Source organism: Apiospora marii (genome assembly GCF_038362585.1).
Source record: "Apiospora marii strain CBS 49790 chromosome Unknown utg000006l_segment0_segment0, whole genome shotgun sequence".
NCBI lineage: Eukaryota > Fungi > Ascomycota > Sordariomycetes > Amphisphaeriales > Apiosporaceae > Apiospora > Apiospora marii.
Window position 1 is genome coordinate 1,843,827 of NW_027117378.1, and position 23,439 is coordinate 1,867,265.

The 23,439-nt window shown below is 55.4% G+C and overlaps 9 protein-coding genes across 9 annotated transcripts; 3 read left to right on the forward strand and 6 right to left on the reverse strand.

Moving 5' to 3' along the window:
- Positions 1–927: 927 nt before the first annotated feature.
- Positions 928–2,299, forward strand: PG985_010315 (uncharacterized protein; the record flags this gene model as incomplete). The annotated part of the gene is made up of 3 exons (XM_066830083.1): positions 928–932; positions 982–1,436; positions 1,515–2,299. 3 exons carry the CDS (start codon positions 928–930, stop codon positions 2,297–2,299), a joined length of 1,245 nt encoding a protein of 414 aa, XP_066682473.1.
- A 628-nt stretch (positions 2,300–2,927) lies between these two features.
- Positions 2,928–3,695, reverse strand: PG985_010316 (uncharacterized protein; the record flags this gene model as incomplete). The annotated part of the gene is made up of 3 exons (XM_066830084.1): positions 2,928–3,082; positions 3,223–3,338; positions 3,460–3,695. The coding sequence occupies 3 exons, from the start codon at positions 3,693–3,695 to the stop codon at positions 2,928–2,930; spliced, it is 507 nt and encodes a 168-aa protein (XP_066682474.1).
- A 350-nt stretch (positions 3,696–4,045) lies between these two features.
- Positions 4,046–5,640, reverse strand: PG985_010317 (uncharacterized protein; the record flags this gene model as incomplete). The annotated part of the gene is made up of 3 exons (XM_066830085.1): positions 4,046–4,182; positions 4,787–5,190; positions 5,282–5,640. The coding sequence occupies 3 exons, from the start codon at positions 5,638–5,640 to the stop codon at positions 4,046–4,048; spliced, it is 900 nt and encodes a 299-aa protein (XP_066682475.1).
- Positions 5,641–7,459: 1,819 nt separating this feature from the next.
- Positions 7,460–12,723, reverse strand: PG985_010318 (uncharacterized protein; the record flags this gene model as incomplete). The annotated part of the gene is made up of 4 exons (XM_066830086.1): positions 7,460–9,583; positions 9,642–12,141; positions 12,200–12,252; positions 12,367–12,723. The coding sequence occupies 4 exons, from the start codon at positions 12,721–12,723 to the stop codon at positions 7,460–7,462; spliced, it is 5,034 nt and encodes a 1,677-aa protein (XP_066682476.1).
- Positions 12,724–14,145: 1,422 nt separating this feature from the next.
- PG985_010319 (uncharacterized protein) lies at positions 14,146–15,021 on the reverse strand (the record flags this gene model as incomplete). Its single annotated transcript, XM_066830087.1, has 1 exon — positions 14,146–15,021. The coding sequence occupies one exon, from the start codon at positions 15,019–15,021 to the stop codon at positions 14,146–14,148; it is 876 nt and encodes a 291-aa protein (XP_066682477.1).
- Positions 15,022–16,225: 1,204 nt separating this feature from the next.
- Positions 16,226–17,296, forward strand: PG985_010320 (uncharacterized protein; the record flags this gene model as incomplete). Its single annotated transcript, XM_066830088.1, has 3 exons — positions 16,226–16,441; positions 16,499–16,779; positions 16,906–17,296. 3 exons carry the CDS (start codon positions 16,226–16,228, stop codon positions 17,294–17,296), a joined length of 888 nt encoding a protein of 295 aa, XP_066682478.1.
- Positions 17,297–18,198: 902 nt separating this feature from the next.
- Positions 18,199–18,447, reverse strand: PG985_010321 (uncharacterized protein; the record flags this gene model as incomplete). The annotated part of the gene is made up of 1 exon (XM_066830089.1): positions 18,199–18,447. The coding sequence occupies one exon, from the start codon at positions 18,445–18,447 to the stop codon at positions 18,199–18,201; it is 249 nt and encodes an 82-aa protein (XP_066682479.1).
- Positions 18,448–19,203: 756 nt separating this feature from the next.
- PG985_010322 (uncharacterized protein) lies at positions 19,204–20,112 on the reverse strand (the record flags this gene model as incomplete). The annotated part of the gene is made up of 1 exon (XM_066830090.1): positions 19,204–20,112. One exon carries the CDS (start codon positions 20,110–20,112, stop codon positions 19,204–19,206), a length of 909 nt encoding a protein of 302 aa, XP_066682480.1.
- A 1,088-nt stretch (positions 20,113–21,200) lies between these two features.
- On the forward strand, positions 21,201–22,193 carry PG985_010323 (uncharacterized protein; the record flags this gene model as incomplete). Its single annotated transcript, XM_066830091.1, has 1 exon — positions 21,201–22,193. One exon carries the CDS (start codon positions 21,201–21,203, stop codon positions 22,191–22,193), a length of 993 nt encoding a protein of 330 aa, XP_066682481.1.
- Between the last annotated feature and the right edge of the window lie 1,246 nt (positions 22,194–23,439).

The following is a 23,439-nucleotide window of genomic DNA, read 5'->3' on the forward strand; positions in this document are numbered from 1 at the left end:
ACACTTTCCTGTTGGAGCAAGCAGTCGCGTGCCTCATCTGGTCTTTGGGTTCAGCTTGACAGTCGCGGCGGGACAGGTGGGCACCCAACAGGGCCCTCAGGCCCTATCCGGGCTCGCTGCTACCGCCGGGATGCCACTGTTGAAACGGTTCGTTCTGCTTGGCTTCTGTAATGTGGTACTGCTTCTGGGCTCCCTCCTCCAAGCTCTTGGCCGCCTCAAGGAAGCCTCTCAGAAAAAAGCATCGGCCGAAACAGTGCACGTTGCCCTGATCGACCAGCGAGCCAGCTTAACTGGAGTTGTCGTCGAGGGCCCGGTTGCTGATTGGCCTGGGAGCCACCCTTTTCGAGACGGCTAGTGTCACGGTACCCCGGCCGCCAGTTGCACCAGGCCAGAGAGGGCCAGTGGGGCGGCGGCGCCAAGGCCCCAAAGTTGGGGGAGAGGACGCTGCCTATGCGTTCGAAACATTGCGGTCATCCAAGAGGCATTGAAACAGCTCGAGTTGGAGGCGAATGCGGCCACTGCGACCCCGGGAGGCGCTGTCAGCAATCTCGAAGATGCTACCCTAGGGTTACCCTCCTATAAACTGGAAGATCGTCTCTCGGCTGGCTTGGCTTTTTAACCTTTGGGTTTCGTTCCTGGGCTTTCCCTTTCATCCCATCTTGCCATTAACTTTTTCTTGTCATCTTTTTTTCGTTGCGGTTTCATGGGCCGGATCCCGTTCAGATCTTATTGACTTCTTCGGCAACAGCTGGACTGCATTTTTTGGTGTACATATTCTTCCCAACTACTTTGTCACCGTTTCCCTTTTATTTGTAAATTTGGCGGAGGAAAAGAAAAGAAAAGAAACACGATATACGATTGCTATTTTCGAAGAGTGTGAAAAAGGAGGACTTATTCAAATCGACACTCGGACAATACGCCGTCAAGATGAGGTAAGAACTCCATCTCGCATAATTGAATACCCTATACTGACCAATCTAGACGAGGTTTCCGTCGTGGGCAGGAGATTGCCGATAACTTGCGCATCGAGATCCGGGATCTCGAGGATAGGGATGACCTCGGGCCTCGTTCGTCGCCTAGCTCGCCCGACTCGCCCGACTCTCCTTCGCCGAAGAAGTCAACGTTCTCGCCAGGCGCCACAACTACGGCAGCGCCCTCAGGCGTCACCTCAACAGCCGGACAGAGCACGATTACGGGTCAACCCACAGCTCAGCCCGTGATCGCCACGTCGGTGGTATCCTCGACGACACTGGTAAGCTCCGTATTACCTACGGGGACGCCCATCGTCGCCGCATCATCTACGGTTCGACAATCGAGGCCGGACAGTACGGCGAGTGCGGTCCCGGCCAATGGTATTGCCGAGAAAGAAGGAAGCAACGGGGGTGGCGGAGGCGGAGGCGGCATGTCCAAAGCCGCTATCGGCCTTGGGGTTGTTGGTAAGTCACTCGCCCTTATCCATCGACGAGCCTTGCTCTCGAGTGGAACTTACAGAGGCTAACATTGATGTTCTTCAGGCGGTGTGGGCTTCCTTGTCGCGATCCTGTTTCTGATCTGGAAATTCTGGTGGGTCCGCAGGAAGAAGGCCGACAATAACCAAGCGCCGAGGGCAGAGCTGATCGCCAACGACAATACCCGCCCCGGTGGTGGCGCCGGCGGCGGCCTGAAGCGGTCAAATTCGAGCGCTTTGGGATCCATCATGCGCAAGGTGTACCAGGCGGAGGATGGCGATAGCACGTACGGTCCCGGTCACCAAGTCGGTGGCACATACATGGACGAGAAGCGCCAGCCCGGTGTCCAAGACGACCAGCAAGCGATCCTGCCGCGTGAGCCTGACGCCGTGCACCCCGCCAACGGCGACCGCTCCGAGTCGCCCGTCGGATCCTGGCTCAAGCGGCAATCGAGGAACATGCTCAACCCGATGACGGCGCGCGCGAGCATGACGTCCAGCGCGGCCGGCGGGTTCAAGATGGCCGAGCCGCCGCGACCCGATGACAGCGCCAGCCAATTCGGCGGAGACGCGGGCCCGCAGACGATGGACCCGCGGTTCCAGCCCCCTGTGCCGGCCATGCCGCCGCAGTACCAGCCGCCGCAATACCAGGCGCAGCAGCCGGCGCCCGTGGAGTACTACTACCCCATCGCCATCGACCCGCAGAAGGTCCCGCCGCCGGCGGCACCACAGCGATATTCCGTGGCCGAGACCAACCGGACCTCGGGCACGTGGAACACGTGGGGCGTGCAGCAGCACCGGCCCGACCAGCCCAAGGGGTGGAAGGCCAAGCTGGCGGGCAGGCAGTTGTAATAGGGCGCGGACATGAATGAAAGAGGTCGTTAAGAAAAGCCGGTGTACGTAATGAGGAATGGTATACGTTGGGCTTGGCGGCCGTGGTGACGCTCTCTGGTCTCGCGTTCAAGAAGCAACACAGGACTTTCCATGTGATCTAGGCCAGACGAACGCACCTTGAAGCTGGTTCATGTGTATATATAGTACAAGAAGATATTTAATGCTATCAAACTAGAAACAAAATTATAAAGAAAAGAAAAAGAAAGTGCGACACAAAACTTGACCGAGTCAATACCACCAAGGCCCAGATGGAATATTACATTGTCCATCGTAACTCCCTCAGCCCAGCAAACACCTACTGGGCATCAAGCAGGCATAGAAGTGTTACTAGTAAGTGCCCGGTTCTGATGGCTCCAAAGGTTTGATTGATATTACTTCATCTAGTTTCTCCAGATATAACTGGGATCATGTACCCTCAGCACAAGATAGTAACTGTTTGGAAAGTCGAACAACCATAGTTCTATGCCCCGAAACGCCCAAGACCCTGTACGGTCCGCCATCGCCCCATCAGTGATGTTGGTAAAAACGCCCTCATCGTCCACAACGTGTCATAGCGCCTCCACCGTTTCGTGTCCAGCCCAGGAGGCTAATCAGCAAGTGGTAGTGACATGTTAGCACCTTCAGCATGGGCAACCATGCTGATGTTGGCAGGACCTGCGTCTTCCGCGCCGCCGCCGGGGCACTTCTCGGCCCAATGTTCGAAGCATTGTAGGTAGCCATTGAAGACGAAGATATCCTTGTCTGTCAAGAGATGAAGCACCAATCAGTCAGCGATCGGCTCTTGTGCAAGCGGGGACGTGCTCAAAGAAGTTGGATTGCTCAAGTAGCCAGATAGATGTACTTTGAAGAACCAAGGGAATGGTGGCGGCAGCAAAACTCACTTGTATCGATGCCTCTGCCGTCGCGACCCGGTCCAGTGCCGCTCTTGCAATAGCAAGTCATGCTGTGGCCATCAGCCTCAAGACCGCAGCCGGAACACTGTTCGCCGAAATTGCCACTGCGGTTCGAGGGAGACATGGTCAGTTTTTTTATTCATTACACATCGAAGTAGAGTTTGAGCAATGAGCGTGTAAGGGGAAAGAGGTCAGGTGTAGTCATATTTGGGGGAAAGGCCTTACTCGCTCTCGGCGTAGATGATGCCTTCTTTCGTGTTGTACGCGTAGCATTTGTTCAGGTCCAGAATACTGCAAATCCACGGAGGACCCATGGCAGGCGTCTTACAGTACGCAGTCAGTTTGTTGTTCTGGATGGCAGCACCTGGGTAGCACGCAGAGGACCAAATGTCCATGTTACCGCGAGCCAGGACAGCCATCAAGGCGAAGAGGAAAAGGCTGAGAAGAGATTTCTGGGCCATTGTGACTGTTGTCTAAGTGCGGTGGCGGCGTGAGTGGTTGGCGTATGTGTGTGTATGTCCCTGACAGAGGTATCTGGGAATAGTAGCCCGTTGGACTGGGAAGAGAGAGGATAGATGTGAAGAGTTGATCACGTAGTAGAAAGGCGAGCGAGATGACCGATGGAGAGGGGGTGGGTGTTGGTGTGTCTGGGGAGATTGAGTCTGAGAAGATCAATTAGATGGAGTTGGAAGATGGATTTGACGAGTTTCTCCTTTCATGTGACTACAACAGCCTGCACAGATCGAGACAGCACAGCGACCGCCCCTTCCCGTTGCGCGAAATTTGCACTTCATCTATCTCATTTATGCATTTAGTTTAGAACTTCGAAGAAGGCGCAGACTGCACCAAGTGCATGTGTTACTTCCAAATCTGGGTCTTGCTTGCCGACAGAGAGCTTGAACTTGGCGAAAGCATGGCCAGTTCTTGCATGGCATGGCGCAATTGCATCTAGTCGGTAAATGTGTTCCATGTCTACGGTAAAACAGGAGGCAAGCACCACCATCGCTGCCCGCTCAAATGTTCGAGATCCTGCCACATGACTGCATGTGCCATTGCTCGTGGGCATTGTGCAAGTATGGACATCAATGATTAGAGAAGGCATTTACTGTGTATTACTCACTCATGGCTCATAATGTGGTATCATAACATACATATCCAAGTGAACTTTGGAAGCAGTATCGAATGTTAAAGGTAGGAGAAAATAGAGTAGATGCTGCATGTGCGCAATTGAGCCCGTCTCGGCCCTTCCGAAGACAAATCATACTCGCTCATTGAAGTGTTAGAATACTTTCCATTCGCCGTATCCAATTAGTCCATCGTCGTCGCTTTTCCCTCTTTGCCATCAAGAATACGGGACGATCTAAGAGTTTAACGAGGCGAACAGATAACGATCCGAAGCTGGGGACATGTCTGATGTCGAGTTCTTGAGGATGCAATTGGCGTACACCACTTTTACAACGTCCGACAGATCTGTACATTTTCTGAATCAGCATGAAACCCGACACAAAAAATAACAGGACCCCCGACAGTCGTTGGCGGACATGAGACTCACCGGCAGCAAAGGAGACACCCTGACAGTCTGTGGTGTGCCTCTCGATGTTGTAGCTCACGCACAGCCGCATGCAGTCAGTGTACGTGTAGACGGTGGCGCCGAAAAGGTCGAAGTCACGACCAATCTTGTCCGTTCCACAGGCCAGGGTGAAGCTGGCCTCGTAGTCGTCCCTATACCTGACGGCCACCTTATCACCGTTCAACCTGGGACAATCGAGCGCCAGCTGTACCCCTTCCGTCGGCGGCATATAAAAGCCTTCCGCCGTAGAGGTGGCCGTGCTGGCGCCTGAACTGGTAGTGCCGGTCGCCGATATAGTTGCTGCCGCCGTAACCGTTGGCGAGGAAGACGCATCGGGAGCTGGTCCCTTATCGGACGCCCCTTTGGCGCCATCTTCATATACGCTCCTGCGAGACAGATCAGCAACAGTCAGCGTGAATCGCCCTAACCAAGGGACGAAAGCCTTATTCGATGAGGAATATCAAAGGAGCAGCATACTTCACGGCCATACTCCCACCGACGCCCCCTCCGATCGCAGCGGCGATAAACACAACCGCCATGATCGCCAACGCGATAAAGATCCCCCTTGAGATGCCGCAAATGGTCCTATTTCGCTTCTTCGACCCTACGCCATTCCCGTTTACGCCACCGCCGAAAGCATTGCTACTTGCCACCCCGTACCCCCCGTGCGGCGAGGATGTCTGCGAACATGGAAAGCTCTGCTTATACTGCTGAATGGGTTGTTGCTGAAGGCTGGGGGCTGAGGCGTATGACTTTGGGTCCTGTTGATGGTTCCAGACTGCCTCAGGATAGCTCGCCGTGTATTCAACCGCTTCAGGGGCATCGTTTCCGGACATCGTGGACGATATGCTAGGGGGCCTCTGGTTCGTAGCCTTCGAAGCACATGAAGAAAAGACAGGGAAAGAAGCCAATGACAGGACAGGCCCAAACTACGAAATCGACGATCCCAGTGGATTGACTGTATCGAAACTAGGGACTTGCTTTGCTTTCCCGTGAGAGGCTGGCGCCCTTTCCCCCTTCTTCTCAGTTAGCCGAATGACGAGGATGAGGAGAAGAGGGAAAGGGATTTCCGCGGACCGGCCATACTGCTCGGAGTGTCTCGAAGGAACAGTCGAGCGTATCGGGGGAGGGGGCATCACAGTGTCTTCAATGCTGGGCGGCGCAGCAGTCGAGGCGACAGGACAATTGTACCCCAACAGCCCGGGCGCGATACTTCAATACTATGTAAGAGCACGGCGCAGGCAGCTGTAATTTCATGAATGCAGCAGCATGGTTTGGGGACTTCCACCGACTGCTACCCAGTATGGGCTCGTATGGCAGCCATGGGGTCCGAAACTGCTCCCAGAATGATATGAGCCTGAAAAGTTGTGACCCCCAAGTCTTGGTAGAGTACGGGTATCCTGGTCGTGCACCAATCGCCCCTGGGCAGGTATCTCCACGAGCGACTTTGGAGCGACAGCCCTAGGCCTCGCTTTCTTTCACGTCATCAATTCCACCGCGGATTAATTTTTCATCATTTCTGACTGCTTTCGATCCGTTTGCCGCCAAGGGGATGCAATAAACACACTACGTCCAACTCCACACAATGGATGTGGTGGTGTATTTCGGGGGCGATTCGCGATACCGAAGTTGCCCTGATTTAACCAGTCGTGATAAGTCCAGGGCGAGCCTTGAGTTTTCTGCCATGTTGCATAGTGAGTAGAGAGATGGAATTGAGGCCTTGAAGTTTCTTGGGAAAAGGAGAAAGAAATGGCATACAATCACCAACAACTAGCTCTAATTTCCCCTACGAGTGAATCGTAAATGAGAAGGGTGTGTTACTTTGTTCCTGGCAGGATTCTCCGGGTTCCTGGGTTTACAGTGCGGCCGCCACATCATGCACAAGTCCCAAGCGCCTGTACCAGTTCCCCGCAGCGACTGAACAAACAGGCGTGTGACCAGTGCGTTGGTGGCTTTTAGACACTTTGGAGCTCTACAGCACCTAAAAACACACTGACATTACTCGTCTGTAGGAATCAAATCCTGGACGATGAAGGAATCGATTTCAAATTTGACCAACCCTTCTTTCTTGTCTAATGCCCAAATCTCTATGATTCGTGCGATTTTCCCAAGCTGACAAGGCAACCCACGGGGCTAATAATAATAATAAGAAAGAGGTAATGCATCCAGCATCTCGCTTCAATCGATTGGCTTGTTTTGTTGCTCTTTCGTGATTAGACGGGCTGATAGGCGAGGCAGTCGGGTAGCGTGTCTGTCACCCAAAACGAATGATCTTTCAGCTACACACCTGTCTGGTAGCATATTTCTCCATGTTAAAGAAAGAAAAGACACGAATGACATGGAACTATACAAAGAGGAACATAGTAATAGAAATAGCCATCAATGTTCTCAGCCCTGCCCTTATATCCTTCGTGTAAAGGGGGGTCCTCCGACCAAAAAGAAGCCTTGGTACGATTTCAGAGCTATACAGCTTTCGAAAGGGCGAAAAAAAGAAACACACCACATGACTTGGTAGAGAGCTGCATCGATCTGAATTCAAGACGATGATATCCAATTCTTCCCATCGCCACTACAGAAATATATATACCGTTAAACACCATATCCCATCATCATCAATTCATTCCCAACCCATCAATCCCCTTCTCAACAACCCCCTTACGCCGCCGCCGCCTCGCTAACCTTGCCCGTCCCATCCAGATACAACTCCCTCAACTTAGCCTTCCACTCATCAATCGAAAGCCAAACCGTCTTCCCCTCCGCATCCTTCCGCGGCAGTGGAACGCTATTCTTAGGCGGCACGGCAGCAGCCGCCCCTTCTCCCCCCTCCTTCTCCGCGGCGGCCGCCTCCTCCGCCAGCGCCACAGCCGGGTCCCACGCGGGGATCTTGATGTGCTCGTGACCGGGCCGGCACTTGAGGCTGACGCGGTCGCGGAGCTCGCCCTGCTTCAGGCGGTCGTGGCAGCCCTGGCACAGCTGCTGCGTCCCCACGCAGTCGGCGCACTCGTACATGTCCACGCCGACAATGGTCCACGGGGTGCCGCAGCCGGCGCAGCAGACCATCGAAGTCGGCTCCATGGGCGCGTTGGCCAGGACGGAGGAAGCCGACGAAGACGGCGAAGAAGAAGAAGCAGAAGCTTTCGATCCCGCCGTCTCGCTCGTCGGCTCCGCGTCGCTGTCTTGCGTCGAGGAGCCGTTGGAGGCAGTATCGTCCTCGCCCATGTTCGGGACGGGCTCTTCACTGACCATCGAGAGGAGCGAGGAGACCGGCGCTTGCGTGTCGAGGAGCATCGAGCTGTTCGTGCTCGCGTCTATCGGCTCGAAGGCGACCTCGGATATGGTCCGGCTCAGAGTCGCGCTATTCCTCTTCATAGCCTCGGACCGGATGTCGCTAGGTTGCGAGGCGAGCCAGTTGTCCCATCGCTTCTGCGCCTCGAACTGGAACATGTTGCGTAGCCTCCAGACAATCTTGGAATTCTCCTCATCTCCCATAGTAGCGAACAAGCGAGCCAAGACCCAGTAGGCCATGTCGTCGTTGTCAAAGTCGCCGTCGGAGAGGAGCTCCAGGCCGGCGCGTACAATCTTGCGTCTCCACTCGTCGGCCGCTTTGCTTTCCGACTTCTGCTTGTGGTGGAAGCGAATCAGGCAGCATGTACGGTCAATAGAAGTCCAGACATCCGCCTTTTCGTCCGATGCCGGAACCAGTTTTTCGATAATCGGACCGTAGGACTGAACCTTCTCAGCAGGTACACCCGGCGCGAATGCTATCTCGAGATATCCCTGGGCTAAGCTGTTTTTCATATCCTCCACGGCATAAGGAGATACTTGTTCGCTCGGGTGCTCATGAAGGCCCTCGAGAGCTTGCTTTTGGACAGTAACAGCCTGAGCACTGTAGGAGTCGTCCGCCGCGGCAGAAAGAGTCTTTGCGAAACCATTGCGCAGGTAGAACAGCAAATCGTGACGCTTCTTTCCCACCGCAAGTTGAATCGCTGAATCAAAGAGGGTTTCGACAACATCCCAGCGCTCTGTAGCATTGGCTGCCCGAGCAAGGATCTGCGACTCCTGGACCTTGTGGCTACCGAGAAACTCGTGAACCAGGTCTTCGAGATAGGCCGCCCATTTTTTGTTGTTGCCAAGGTTAGTGTTGATGGCCTCGACGAAAGCGATGAACTCATGCCACTCCCTCTTCTCCAAGTAGCGCTCCAGAAGAGGGACGTACTCCCGGTAGTGGACGTAATTAATCCCCAGACTCTCCCGATGGGTCTCTGCGGCTGACCTGAGATCGGTCCCCAGGCTCCATTGTCGGTTGCCCAGTTCCAGCGTGATACGCGCCAGGAGAGCTGGGTTCGCCGAGTTTTCGTCCCAATTGGCCTCCTTTCGACGCTTCTCGTCAATCTCGCACTTCGCCTTACTGAGCAGCTCGATTGCCTCTTCGTTGCCCATCTTGGACTGTATCGAGTAGAAGTGGCACGCGTGCCAGTTCCGGGGATCGAGGTCCAAGGCTTTCTTTGCACGGCTCTGGAAAACCTCTCTAGCGCCTTTTGCAGGCTCGCCTTTATCGTCCCGGCAGAGCTGGAACGCCGCCAAAGCACAGTGTATCTCCCATTGAGACTCTTGCTCCGGCGTGGCTTTGGCACCGTCCAACACCGAAAACGCCCAGTCTTCAATTTGTTTGAGCTCTTCGATGGTGAAGGTTGGCTTTTCATACTGATTCAAGCCCCTTTTGGTCCCAATGTAGGGCTCTGATTTGTCGTACATTCGTTTGGCCTTCTTTTTGTCAAGCTGTCCTCTGGTGTTAGTTGATCCCTCGTATTATTGATGTCATGAGTGTGACACTTACCCGATCAAGATAGCCACGTATGAAACACGCAGCAGACAGGAACTGCTGTTTCGTGAAACCAGCCCGGCAAAACATGTGACGAGCCATCTCTTGGGCGGCTCGCCCCAAAACCGCTTTGTGTGGGTTTATCTTAGGGTCTTTGACAGCTTTTATGAAAGCCTCTCCAACCTCGTCGCGGACATCCTGGACCACCATTGAATCTTTGAGCCATAGAGCGACTTGCTCCACCCCCTCTGTAGAGTAAACCCATTCACCCCGGGCTTCTTGTAGGTTGGCGCCTTCGTCCTCGCACCATGTCTTGAATGACACACTAACAAAATTGGGCCAGAACAAGGCATCAATTCCGCATTCTTCCGTGAGGAGTTTGACGAGAAGTGGGCCAACCTGGACTTTCAGGCCTCGCTCTGCAGCGGAAAGATCAACAGCAATGAGATGGTCTAGCAGCCAGAAGGAAGCGTAATCTCGCAGTTGCCTGTCATTCTTGTAACCCTCATCCGTAAGTATGAGCAGGCACGTAATGACGATTCGAATATGGGCATTCTCCGGGTCGAGGCAGATATACTGCTTTTGCCCTGCACCAAGCTTCCCGTTGAAGAACTGCTCAAAGTCAAACCGGGTATAGAGGTCCTGAGGGCACACGTTCTTCAGGAAATGTTTGACAATGTCGATTTCAGTCTCTTGAACAACCTGGGGCCTTCCCTCGGCAGCCGGTCCAGAATGGCCGGTCACCAAGCTGGCGATGTATCCTGTCTTATGAGGAATACGTTGTTTGACCTCTTCGGACCTCCAGTTGACCTTTTTGGAGTCGGTTATTGTGAAGAGGGGGTCGTATTTGTCGGTGAGTTTTCGTTCGAAGGGGAGCAGTGACACCGTTAGATTACTTGAGAGTGTTGTCGTTGCCGGCTTTTCCTCCACCGCCACCACTTTCTCTGCGACGTCCTCTTGCCCGGTCTTTCGCCGGCTACCGTGGGTCAATGGGGCCGGACGGGCGTTTGCGTGAAGACGAGCTGCAGATCGACGATGCTTAATGGCCACAATTGATTCCAAAGCGTCAACGGAAAGCCATCTGCGCCCATCATTGACCCACAAGATGATCTCGTTGATCTCGTCAATCTCTTTCGGTGTTCGAATGTTGTTTAGACTGCGCAAAGCCGAGTCAATCTGGGCGGCCTTGCTCTTGCCAGCATTTTCGAGGACATCGTAAATGTCATCCACCAGATCGACCTTTTCGAGGTCCTTCAAGTTGCTATCGAGCTTGAAATAGTCACCCTCGCATTTGTCTCGTAAGGTTTCGAAAATCCTCTTGCGCCACTCGGAAATGCCAGCTCTTGTTTCATCTCTCAGAATCGGCATCTCATCCATGCGTTTCTTGATGTACAAGTCGACATCACCGGCATTGCATTGGCTTATGGGCACGATGCCGATGTTTGTCCCCAGCTTCTCACGGAGCGTGTCTGAGGTTGTTTGGGGCGTTGCAGACAACATGACCTGGACACGTTTCCCGTCTGAAATAGAGCCAAGTTTCTCTAAGAGCGGGAGCAGTATTTCCACATCCGATCGTCCGGCGTCAATGAAGAAGAAAAACGATGTGTCGTTATTTATGCGTTCTTTGTTGTTGATGAACAGTTGTTGCCAGCGATCGATAGTGTTAAATGAGTCCGGGGACCTCTCGGCAATCTGAGCCATGGACTTTGTCATGGCCTCGAAAGCTGTGGCGACCTGCCACAATATAGTCCTAGTAATGATATCCAGAAGCTCGTCGGTATCATCCTCTTGAGGCTTTCTCTTATCGGCATCAGCAAAGAAGAATGCGGTGACTGTGCGGCTGCTCGTGCTGCCACGCTCGCCTTGGCGAAACAGCCTCAGCGCGTTAGCTATGAGCGAGGTCTTCCCCGAGTTCTGGGAGCCTTCGATGACGAGAAACGGATTCGTTGACTGTCCGGGCTTCGTCCATTCAACGAAGTCTGGCTGCTTGAGAATCCATGTCCCAGTGCCCTCAATCAGCTTGTCCTTGCGAGCATCAAACGTTCTTTGCCACGTGGGATACGGTTCCCCATCGGATCCCAATGCGGAGTTGGGGAATCCCAGGACTTTGGCGATTGACTTGCGCCACTTCTTCACGTCGTCTTCTTTCTTCTGTTCCTTCTGGTTCTCGAGGATCAGCTTGATGTCGCCAGCGCTGTCGCTGACAATCTTGTATGTCTGCGCGCCGACTAGTAGATTCTCGTTGCTGTTGAGCTTGTCCATCATACCAAGCAGGCCCGAGATGTTGTCGTCGTTGAGAAATAGCCGCTTCATGAACGCTCCGAATTTGTTGCGCTTCTTCGTCAAGCGAATGCTGTGGTCGCAGATTTCAACAAAGAGCTGTAAGTTTTGGCAGGCCAATCGGGTGAGCCTGATGTCCATGGTTCCATCGTAATACGCCAGTCTCTCGAGAAAATGGCTGCACCTTTCAAGCAACTCTCCAAGGTTCTCGAACATGCCTTCGTACCCTTGCCAGCTGTAACGATTTTAGAGGATCAGCATGCGCCATAGCAACAACACGAAGGGTGACTTACGCGGCAATCACGAAAGTGAGCGCATTAAAGCACATGTCTGCAGGACCGAAGACCTACAAGAAGCTGGTAAGCAAGTCGGTCTTCGCTAAAACGTATATGTGTCTTTGTTCACAGAAGGCCCGCTGCATGGGACCAACATCAAGCAGACCTGATTAGGAGCAACTTACCTCAGACACACCACTAGATACGATGCCGCCCACGGTTTGGATGCACTTCAACGTGTTGCCGACGGCCTTTTTGAACCAGCCAAATTTCGCCTCCTTGTCCTTCTCGGACTGCTGGATGGAGTCGACATATCCCAGGACGTCATCGATGTTGAGCTTCTTCAGCTTCTCGTCCCCCTGCTGCCGCTTCGCGAGCTGCTTCACCCGGAGCTCCAACTGGGCCCAAATGGCATCAATGTCCTTCTGCGTTGCTGCGCGCTGTGCCTCGGGTCCGGTAGGACTGAGAATCGTGTTGGCGTTGTTGGCATTGCCGGCGGCCATGGCCGTGGCCAACGGCGTATAGGGCGGGGGCGGCGGCATCACAAGGCGGGGAATAAGCAGACGACGACGGTCCTACTATGAGCCACGACACGGCCTCAAGAAAAGCGAAACAACAACAGTACTCGGAAACAGAGAACAAAGACGCATACAATACATATAGTGTGAGGAAATAGAGAAGCCGGCCATGCTCCGTTGATATTATATGCGTTCCAAGTGCGGCTGTCCAAAAACAAAAACCCCCCATCGAACTTCGAGATTCGTGGCCCCCAGGCAGGCTGTGGGCTAGCGCTGTGCAACCCAACCACGAGACCCGCTCCTCTGCGCCAACGTGAAGCATGGTTGGGTGACATTTCCTTCAGCCCCAAAGGCCCCCCGGCGGCACAGCACCGTCAGCGAAGACGATGGATGGCCGCTGGCCGCCTTATGCAGGGGTTGATACCGTTAAGTGAAACCAACCCAGGTGAGTGGTACCGTTGATGATTGCCTGCCTGGGTTTTGTGGCCTCAGCCTGATGCTTAATGGGCTACGCCCCCTTCGACCGTTCGTCGCCCATCGTTCAGCTCGTTAAAAGAAGAAAGGAGAGGCGGTGTAATACAGAGCGACTCTGACACAGTATAGCAGCCTCGATAATGGGATTGACTTGCTTCCAGACCTTCAAAGAAAGTTCAAACGTTTTCTTGTCACGAGGTTGATGGTTGCAAAAGGCGTCGGGTCGGGCACAACCAACTAAGCCTGGCGGGACAGGACCAACTAAAGGAGCGAGCCGTCTGACGGTGGCTGGACCTAAGCACCAAGTTCCGACCTACCCAGGACCCCCGCCCAGAACCCTGGGTGCCGCTTCCCAATGGGTCGAGCTGAAGTAAGCCGCATAAATTAGTCTCCCCAATTCGTATCGGCCCTGTTATGTTTGCTTTGAGATATTTATAGATCTGGATATTGGCTTCCATTCCAGGGAAACATTTGGGCTTGCCGAGTATTGGTACGTAATAGCCAGCACTCTGCCTTCCTGCTGCATCGGGCACTTGAGAGGAAGAAGTCATCAACAATTTGCAATGCGCTGGAATTAGCGGTCACATTGGGCAGTCACTGCTACAGGCGCTAATTAGGTGGTGTCGGAATTTTCCAGTTAGCTTCTGCGCCCGCGGGGTGCGCATTGTGCACTTTCCCATTAGCCTGAGATCGCGTCAACGTGATCGCCATTACCCAGTCCGTGGAAGTTTCCCAGATCCCTCTGATCTGGGCCAAGCCGGGAATTATTTTGGTTCATCCAGACCGCGTTGGCCAAGTGCAAGTGGCAATTGAGGGGCCCGGGCCCGGGTCAGGGAGGAGACCATACTACTCCAGCATTTCTTAGAACAGACTCTATCCGCCGCCACGCCGCGCAGAAGTCAATATGACCGCGTTGATCGTACATACTCCCACCGACGTTCACCGGTTCTCAATATTTACTAGTCCCAAGTTTTACCGCGCACCGGTTTTCATGTTGGGAACCCGCGTAACGGTGTGAGCGACCTGTACCAGATCGGCCGTCTCTTCGCGCCCGAGCTTGATCAACACGGGCTCCAGGTGTCCGATATGTTCTCCCTCGGTCAAGGCCACGGAGCCAAAATCGGCCCAACCCTGCGGGAGCACGCCGCTCGACTCGAGGCGCCGACTGGGCCGGAGCGAGGCCTGGCACTCTTCCGACCAAAAACGTGCAACCTCGTCCGCGGTGAAGTCCCGCCCCTCTTGCGGGTCCGACACGTGCTGGATCCAGCAGAGGCGCAGGCAGTTCGGCCTCTGCTCGCTGCGCACGCCCAGGAAAAGGATTCGCCGCTTTCCGCTGAGCGGGTCCGTCAGGTGCAGGAGTGCGCCATGAACGGCATATCTGGCAGGCTGGTTCTCCGAGATGGGCACCAATTCCAGCACGCTGCGCTGGCTGTCAAAGGCGGCGGGCCGGCGGCTCCCGGCGACCCAGGGGAGCTCAAGGCTCCGGACACTGTGCGAAAGATCCTCTTCGGGCCTGTCAAACAGCAAGAGGAGTGCGTAGGTGCTCCGGACTTCGTTGAGAGGCACGGAACGCGTCCTCAACTCACGTCTCCGGATGGACGGGATGTAGACCTCGGCCGAGCGGACGGCAGCCCAGGTGCTGGGCAGCAGGGGCGGTCGGCCTGGGTATTCAGATCTTTGGAAGACGCCGTCGCCAAGGGAGCCCTCCAGCGGGAGACAGACGCGCAAGCCCGCGCCGCGCGAGTAATCGCGATCCCATAGACCCCTGTCGACGGCGTCCAGGACCGCGAAGAAGTTGCCAAAACCGCGGATGAGAGGCAGCGTGATGCGCAAGCCAGCGTTGGTCATTGCGTAGGAAGACGCCCGCCAGTCCTTCTTGGGGGTCTCCAGGATGGTGCCGCAGTTGGCGAAGCAAGATGGGTTCGACACGAGGATGTCCTCGCGGGCGGCCACGGAGGCGGTAGGGAGCGTCCAGCAGAAGATGGTGTGGTCATTTCGCGCCTTGATAATCTTGCGCTGCAGGCGTACGAAGGCTTGGGCCCCTTCGCCGTACAGCAGCGGCATATTGATATCCAGGAGGCCCAACATGCAATACGCCATGTCCTCGATCCGCGTCGTGGTTCGTCTGGCGAGCCATGACATCTTCTCGGCGACGCACACACTACTCAGCCGGTTTTCGAGGGTCAAGATCTTGGTCCTCACCCCTGTGATGTCGGTGAGGGCCTTTACGAGTGTGTCCTTGGTGCCCAGCACCTGCCAGTCTTGTGAAAAGAAAACGACATCGATCGGTGCCACAAGCTCCTGTAGTGTGAAGCCCCTCGTAAACCAGCGACTGTTCCGGAACTGTGTCCGGCACTCTTTATCGGCCAAGTCGTGACCTGACACGTCGGCAAGATAGGCAAAGCAGATTGCACTATGCTGATACCAAGAATACATGGAGTTGATGGCTTCTGACAGCTCGGCCGAGCTGCTTTTGTCAATGCAGTTGGTATCGACCCAGAGATAGTCTAGGCCGCGTCTGCGAGCCTCCCCGCACGCAGCTTTTATCTTGGTATACCCATGTTTCTCTTGTAGTCTGTCGCATATGGGCGTTGATCCGTCTAGCGCGGTGTTCCATTCATGGAGGGTAAGTTCCTGGCCATGCTGCCATGTATGCGACAGGATGGCATATTCGTGTTCTACGAGAGAACCGACAGCCTCCTCTATCTCGAGTGTATGCACGTTGATAAGTCTCATGTGGTATTGCGTAAGATCCGGCGCAAGCAACTGTGACCTTGGGTAGCAGCTGGAATCAACTGACCTTACCCCGCTACGTGTGCAATCACAACCCCCACTTCTTGCTTCACAGCAACAATGTCCAATCAGAAATCATCTCGGACAGTTGACGATTCGGAAATGCAGTTTTCGTATATGAAGCTATGCGTAAATTACCCAGGTAATAAGGCGTCACCTAGCATATAATGACTACTGTCGCCGGGTGTTTCCACCCTTATGAACCGTCAAGACAACCTCATATACACATTCAACAAATAGCAAGCAGTAAACATTCAATATGGACGAAAAGGGCAGCGTCAACTGCACCTTGTACTGCTACCCATTCTCTCTGTATTCTATCATGGTGAGATACCTGATCCAACTTGCCAAGGCATCCGGCGAGGCGCACGACGCCACCTCGTCGGCGCTCAGTATCCGTGAGCGAGCACTCGACCTAGACCACGACGAGAACATCGCCGAATGGTATCTACTGAACATCAATAGGAAGGGACAGGTACGTCTTCTCGATCTGCCGATGTATCATTTCCCATTCACCATAGAACGGTGCCAGGTGCCAGCCATGATGGTCGAGGGCAGAGCTGCCCCTATCACGGATAGCCTGGATATATCCTACTGGCTCTGCGACATGTTTCCCCAGCTGCTCCCTTCTCAACACGAAGCCACCATCCGCCGCCTCCTGCGCGACCTCCACGCCATCGAGGGGATCTCGGTCACCATCCGCCGGCGCGAGGGGCCCGAGGAAGACCTGATCGACCCGTGCGTCGATAACGCGTTGGCCCGCGACGACATCAGCCTGGAGTACCGCCAAGCCCTCGAAGCTAAGAAGATCTTGTAAGCTCGGCGTTTTCCCAAGCTCCCATCCCCTCGCAATGTTTTCACTTCTCCGTGTCCCCGTTGATTGAATAATTGTTCAACGCGTATTCACATCAAATCTCTTCCCCTGTCTCCTCCCTCCAGCGACGACACCCACATCCCAAAAGCCTCCCACCACGCCAACGTCGACCGAGCCGAGCAGCAGACGGCCTCGCTCCTGGCCGAGGTGGCGCGCCTATACGAGCAGCACGGCGGCAAAAAGGGCACCTGGCTCCTGGATGAGGACCCCGATACGGGGCCCACGTTGCTCGATGCCCAGGTCGTGCCCTTCGTCACGCGACTCGAGGACGCGGGGCGCGCGCGGCTGGTGCCCGACGGGCTGCGGCGGTATGCGGCGGACAGGAGGGCGTCGCCAGAGTGGGACGTTGTCATGGGCGGGAGGGGCACGATCGGGAGGAAAGGGGATGATGGACAGCTGTTTGATATGCTGGCTGAGGTACCGCCGACGACGCTTTTCATGCCGCTTCGGGGATGATACTTGTGGGAGGAAATGTGTATGGTACTAGCAAGAATATTATGCGGACTCTTGGAGTTGGAGGGTTTGTTGCATTGTTGGTCTGGCCTTGGAAATCGTAGATAGTGGGAAAGGCAAAGGGCGGTGGTGGTAGCGCGGCCATAGTCTGGGAACATGTGGCCCGTTGGTGGCAGCCATCTTGCCGTTGGTAGCAGCCATCTTGCCGTCGCACGTTCGAACACCTTGCACAGGGCCACCACGTGATAATCTCGATACGCACTGGGAACAACGCGATAACCGATGTAGTAGAAAATGGCACCGTCTACGGATGGGGCTTCAAGAAGGGACCACGAGCAGCTTTACTCTATGGCTCACAATATGGCCTCCTCTGCAGCGAGATGGCGCTGGGGAAGTTCACCACAAGTGTCCTCATCGTGCCTCCGGTCTTCTATGACGGTGGTGGACACTGGGTGGTGCGAGTAGTTGGGCATCCTGCCGAGGTAACCGCGTACGTTCTATCTTGTCAACATGCGAGGTCATAACCAGGGGACACAGCCGCGTGCAGCTCGCTAGTTGGGAGGCGTGCACGCCCGAGATGTGTCGAGGACCGCCGCGGCCGCTATCATACGTTTCGTACTTTTCGAACAGCCTCCCTCTCTGTCTCTCATGAGCGCTCTCATTATCCACGGCCGGCAACAAATGCCTCGTCAACTACCGCACCACCAGGCTGCCCGCGGGCGACAGCCACGCACCAGACTGGAGCGACGCCATCACCTACCGCATGTGAAGCATAGCGTCTCACAAATGCCTCGTGTCCTCTCTATCGTTTCTGCTGCCCAATAGTGGTTGGTTCGTTCAGCGCCGGTACAGGTATTGGATAAGCGCAGACGTACGCAGGAGTGTGTCTGCCGCGAACCTTATAGTCAAAGTTCGAGCTGTCGTCGTCCCCGTCGCTGCCACCCCTCCCCAAGCCCCTTATTGGTGCAGTAGCCCCCGTGATGCACGTGGATCTCGCCAGGCTCCCGGGCGTAAAGCAGTCGCCGAGCTCTGCGGCCGCCATCTTCAGAGAGCCCAAACCAGTCCCCGCCGCCTGCATCCCCGGCTCCGCGGCTGCTCTTGGGTGTCTGCATGCGCATCATCTCGACCGGGTCGGATCTCGATTCGGAGTCCATGGGCGGAGAGGGAGCCGTCGTTTTCGCAGTTCGGGGCGACCTCGCTGATGTCGGTCGATAGGTTGGACAACACCTTCTGGGCGGGGATCGATCATTGCTTGCGGGGATAGGGTTGAGCTATTTACCTCCAATTGAAGGATATGGCTGGTAAGAGGTGAGCGCAGGTGTTATGAACATCCATATTACCCCAAATGACAGGTTGTCCGGTTGCTGCCTCAATCGTGTCGACACCGAAGCCGTGATGCAGACTGACAGCGCCGACGATACGTCGTCGCGTAGCGTTTAGCAGAGCTTTCCGCGCCAAAATTGTTTCATCTGCGACCGAGCAGATTTGGCCTAGCTGCCGCATTACGATCAAGTTTAAGCGGCGGATCTAGTTGGAAAAGCGCAGGATGGCTGGTCATAATGGGAGCGTTATCGTTGCATGACTCAACGGCGACGACAAAGAACAGGTTTTTTGTCACGAACCGCCGGGACGGGAGCGCCCGCAGTGCCGCCAGTAACAATGCGACAGTAAGGTTTCGTTCAGACGGGCGAAGCAAAACCAAAACCCAACGACATCTCATAGCAGACGTCTTATGAAATCCATCATGGGCGAAAACGGCGGTCACTACTGTGCTTGTCGGAACTGACGTTGTTCAATTAATTTCTTTTATTAATAAATGTGATATATGCGACGATATATATTTCCCTTCAACTAGATGGTCAGATGGAAACAGTCTTGGTCTGTTGTATTCGACTGGCCGTCCAATCTCTCTAGCGTCTCCTGGCGGCGGGGGTGGCGGTAGGCTGCGACGAGACGGTGGACGAGGTCTTGCCGCCGCCGCCGTCCTTGCCGACCACGACGGCCTGCACGACCTGGCCGGCCGCGTTGGTGATGACGTTGACGAGCGAGCCGAGGGCGTCGTACTTGTACGTCTTCTGGATGTTGCCGCCGTCGAGGATCTTCTGGGCGCCCGTGTAGGTCATGTTCTGGTTGTAGTTGCCGATGATGCTGCTGACGATGTTGCCGGCGTCGCCCGCGACCTCCTGGACGATGTTGCCCAGGTTGTCGATCAGGAAGTTGATCTTGGAGTCGCCGTTGACAATGGAGCCCAGCAGGCCGTCCACGGCGCCGATGACCGAGTCGACCACGTCAAAGGTCGTGTCCAGGACGTTAATCAGGAGCGGGTTGAGGTCCAGCGAGGCGAGCGTGCGGTTGACAATGTCCACCAGGTTGCCGAGGCGGATGACGAGATCCACGTTGGCGTTTACCTCGGCGATGGTGATGTTGACCTTCTTGATGCCGACCTGCACGCCGGCATTGATCTCGACGAGCGACGCGACCTGGGCGCCGAGGTTGAGCTCGGCCTGCAAGTTGTCCACGACCAGCTCGATGCGGCCGACGTGCAGCTCCGGCACCTGCAGCAGCACATCGGGCGGGCCGAGTTCGCCGCTGGGCTTGCTGCCGCCGCCGCCGGTCTGGGTGGCAGAGGCACGGCCAGTAGAGGATCCCGTAGGAGGGGCCTGAGAGCCGCCGCCCGCCGAGGTGGTGGGTTCAGGCGAGGACGGCGCTGCGGTGCTGGTAGAGGGAGCAGTGGCGTCGGTGGTCGACGCCGTCTGCGCCGCCACGAAGGCGAGCAGCAGGAAGCTCCAGAGGAAGGAGAGAAGCGCGCGGGACTGCATGGTGGTGGTTGTTGACTAGGAATGGTGGGTTGTGTGGGTGAAAAGAGCGACAGACAGCACACAATGGTATTAGAGCAACACGCACGCACGCAGTAAGACACACACGCCGTTCTTGGAGGGGGCAGCTGGGGAACTCATCATATAAGAGAGATCAGAGAGAGAGATCGCAAGATTTCCATGGCACAAACCACACCATGGGCCCAACCCACCCCGGCTAGGAGATTGGTGTGCTTGCTGGCCTTGCCTGTTGCAGCACTGCTGCTCCCCCCAGTCATTTCGTCCCGCATAAGGCCAGAGGGGAACATCCATGCCCAGCTGCCGTCATCCCAACCGACTTTTGTCCTCAGAGCGGAGGTGGCTTCTAATGCAACAAGTGATACGACGATGGAAACTGGAATTCCAAGTTTGGGGAAATTGCACAATGCAAGCTCTGCTGGCGGTGTCCTGGGTGCCGTTCTGGCTCTTGCAGGTCCGATGTGTTATGGGTCGTCCACCTCCCTGGAAGCTAGAAGCTTAGGAGGCACAGGCTAATGCCGCCGCAGCCAGTCGGCATCGTTAGAGCCCCTGTTTTGCAGCGGGGAGAGCACCTGATTAGGCCCAACCCACGTCCAGCCGTTCCAGCCGATGGCCTCCTAGGGCCAGCGCTATTGTTTCAGTACCATATAAGCATATTGTTATGAGGGTCTTGGCAACGTCCTCTGCTCGTTCGAGTCCTGCGCTTTTTCCTGCACGCCGAACCCAGGCGCCCGCATTGCATTGCATGGCCTTGGAAACTGGGAAGACTGGGAAGATTGGTCACATCAGATAACATTTCCGGGGGCCATTGGAAATTGGATGGCATCGACGCCGGGTCAGGGAACAGCGAAGAACACACGCTCACTGCGCCCCCGGTCGATGCCCGCCTTGCAAGCCCACCGGCTAGACTGACGCATCGTCTCGGCCATCCTTTAAGGTAGTGGCCTCCCCCTCCCCCATCCCACGACCGACGATTGTTGCTCGTTGGTATCTGCACGTCAAATCCAGGTCCAGCGTCCAAGTCAGCCCAGTCATCACCGTCAATTCTACTTGTCAAAGTACTGTCGCCCAAGATGCAATCACTCTCCTTAAGGCCGTTGGCCCTCATCTTCCTCCTGTCTCTCATTACCCTCATCCTGGCCGCCGACGATGGCTACATTGGTTATGACCTCCACAAGCGCGGTGACCCCGACTCGGCCATCTACGAGACGGGCAACACTGGGGGCGGCGTCAGGCTGCCCGAGGAGCCGGATGTGCGCCTGAATGCCTCCGTCTCCGTCGACGAGATCGACATCGAGGTCGACAACATCACGGCCAAGGTCAACCTGGACGCCAAGGTGCTGAATCTGCTGCATTTCACCGCCGGCGTTGACCTGTCGATCGACCGCGTTAAGCTCACGATCCAGAACGTTAGCGCTAAGGTCTACCTGGAGGCGCGCCTCGAGAACGTCGTCGCCATGGTAGACGACGTGCTCAGTTCCATTGACCTGAACCCCATCATCGCCACCCTCGGCAATGGCGTCAAGGACGTTGTTGGCGACATCGCCGATGATCTCGGCAACGGCGGTGGCCAGTCCGGTGGCGGTGGCAGCGGCAGCGGTTCCGGCTCGAGCACCTCGTCGTCCGCGGCGCCCAGCGCTTCGGCCACGGGCAACGCTAAGCGCGCCCTGACGGCGCTCGACTACAACATGCAGCACGGGATCCTGTACTCGACCAACGACTACTCGGGCAACACGCACGCGAACCGCATCCTGGGCCAGAACGGCACCATTTACGACAGCCACGTCGACAACGACGGCCATGAGATCAGCCGCACCAACGTCGGCTTCTACAAAGACGACATGACCTTCACCGGCCACAACCGCACCATCACCATTGACGGCAAGACCGAGTACGAGATGGGCTACCACTACCTGCCCTACCCCGGCCTCGACATCTACGCCGCCGTCTGGATGGACACCACCGGTCGCATCGTCAAGACCAAGATCGTGTCCGAATCCGAGGCCGGCGGTACCAGCACCGTCAGCGGCGAGAACGACGTGCGGGCGCCTGCGAAGAAGCACTAGTAGAGCTACATAACTCTCAACGAAGATAATATATCACTTAATTAACTCGTCACATTGCAACCCTACCTATGCACACCTACCCCTCGCTTGATTCGCGTTCATCTTGATTCATGTACCTACCTAAATGCCCCGACGCGCGTGTTTTGTCGTGTCGGGGGGTCGGATAGTTCCATCGCTTAGCTGTCAGGTAAATTGAGAATGCAACCCACCTTTGTGCGTCATTGCCTCCTACCTGCTCGTCCGGTATCAGATCAGATGGCATTGATTGCCATGAAACTTGCGACGGTCCTGGTGGCATGCAAACCTGCATCTCAGTCTTCAGAACCTATTGAAGCTCGGACGAAATGAAGTCATCTCGACTTTGCCGGCGCGCACTCGCGAGTCAACCGCGCTTTCTCATTCTCGGACGGATTCTTTCGGACTGCTGGGCAAACCACCAAAACGGACAATTGGGAATTGCCAAGACCTCCCCCAAGCCACCAATCATCGCGTAGCCTCAGCCCAGTGGAGGCGCCCACAAATAGGGGCTGGCTGTGGGTAGCTTCTAGCGGAGAATGCTACCAATCCAGTAGAGATTGGCAGGGCGGGATCTGTTTTTTCAGTGGTGATCGATCTGCCGACAGGTCAGCAAACCGGCGTTTTTCGGTGCTGACTTTCCCATGCCGGACCTTTTCCCCCTGCACAAAACCCATCACTTCTCTATTCGGCCAAACCTCCGACCCACACTGTGGGTCGCAGCTGTCTGCCCACACAGCTCTTCGAACCCGGAACCATGCCTGTATCTCTGTAAAATCTAAAAATTCTGCGAATCTCCTTTTTTTTTTTATCACTCAGGTGTTAAGCTCTTAGGTAAAGCTCGGGAAGCCGGCAGTGGAACCAACCGTCGGCAGTTCCTGGTTCCACGAACAGTTGGTTGCGAACTCCAGAGAACGGCCGGCTCACCGTTGATTCGGGTCAGTCTAGCCAACTACGAGAGAATACGATTCAAGAAGAAACAACAATATTAAAACAAAGATAATGCCTTACAGATCGTGATGGCCTCGAGAAAACGTACGTTTCCTTACGTCACTGACCCCTATTACCATGGAAGCCACCCTTGGTTTCTGCGAACCTTGAGACGAGGAACGGAGGATCATCCGGGCACACAGACGAACTGCATCAAACAGGGGTTTCTTGGTCCAGAGGCTAGAACTCGCTAGCTCAGCTCACCTCGACCTCAGTACTCGCCTTACTGCTCGCCTATGCT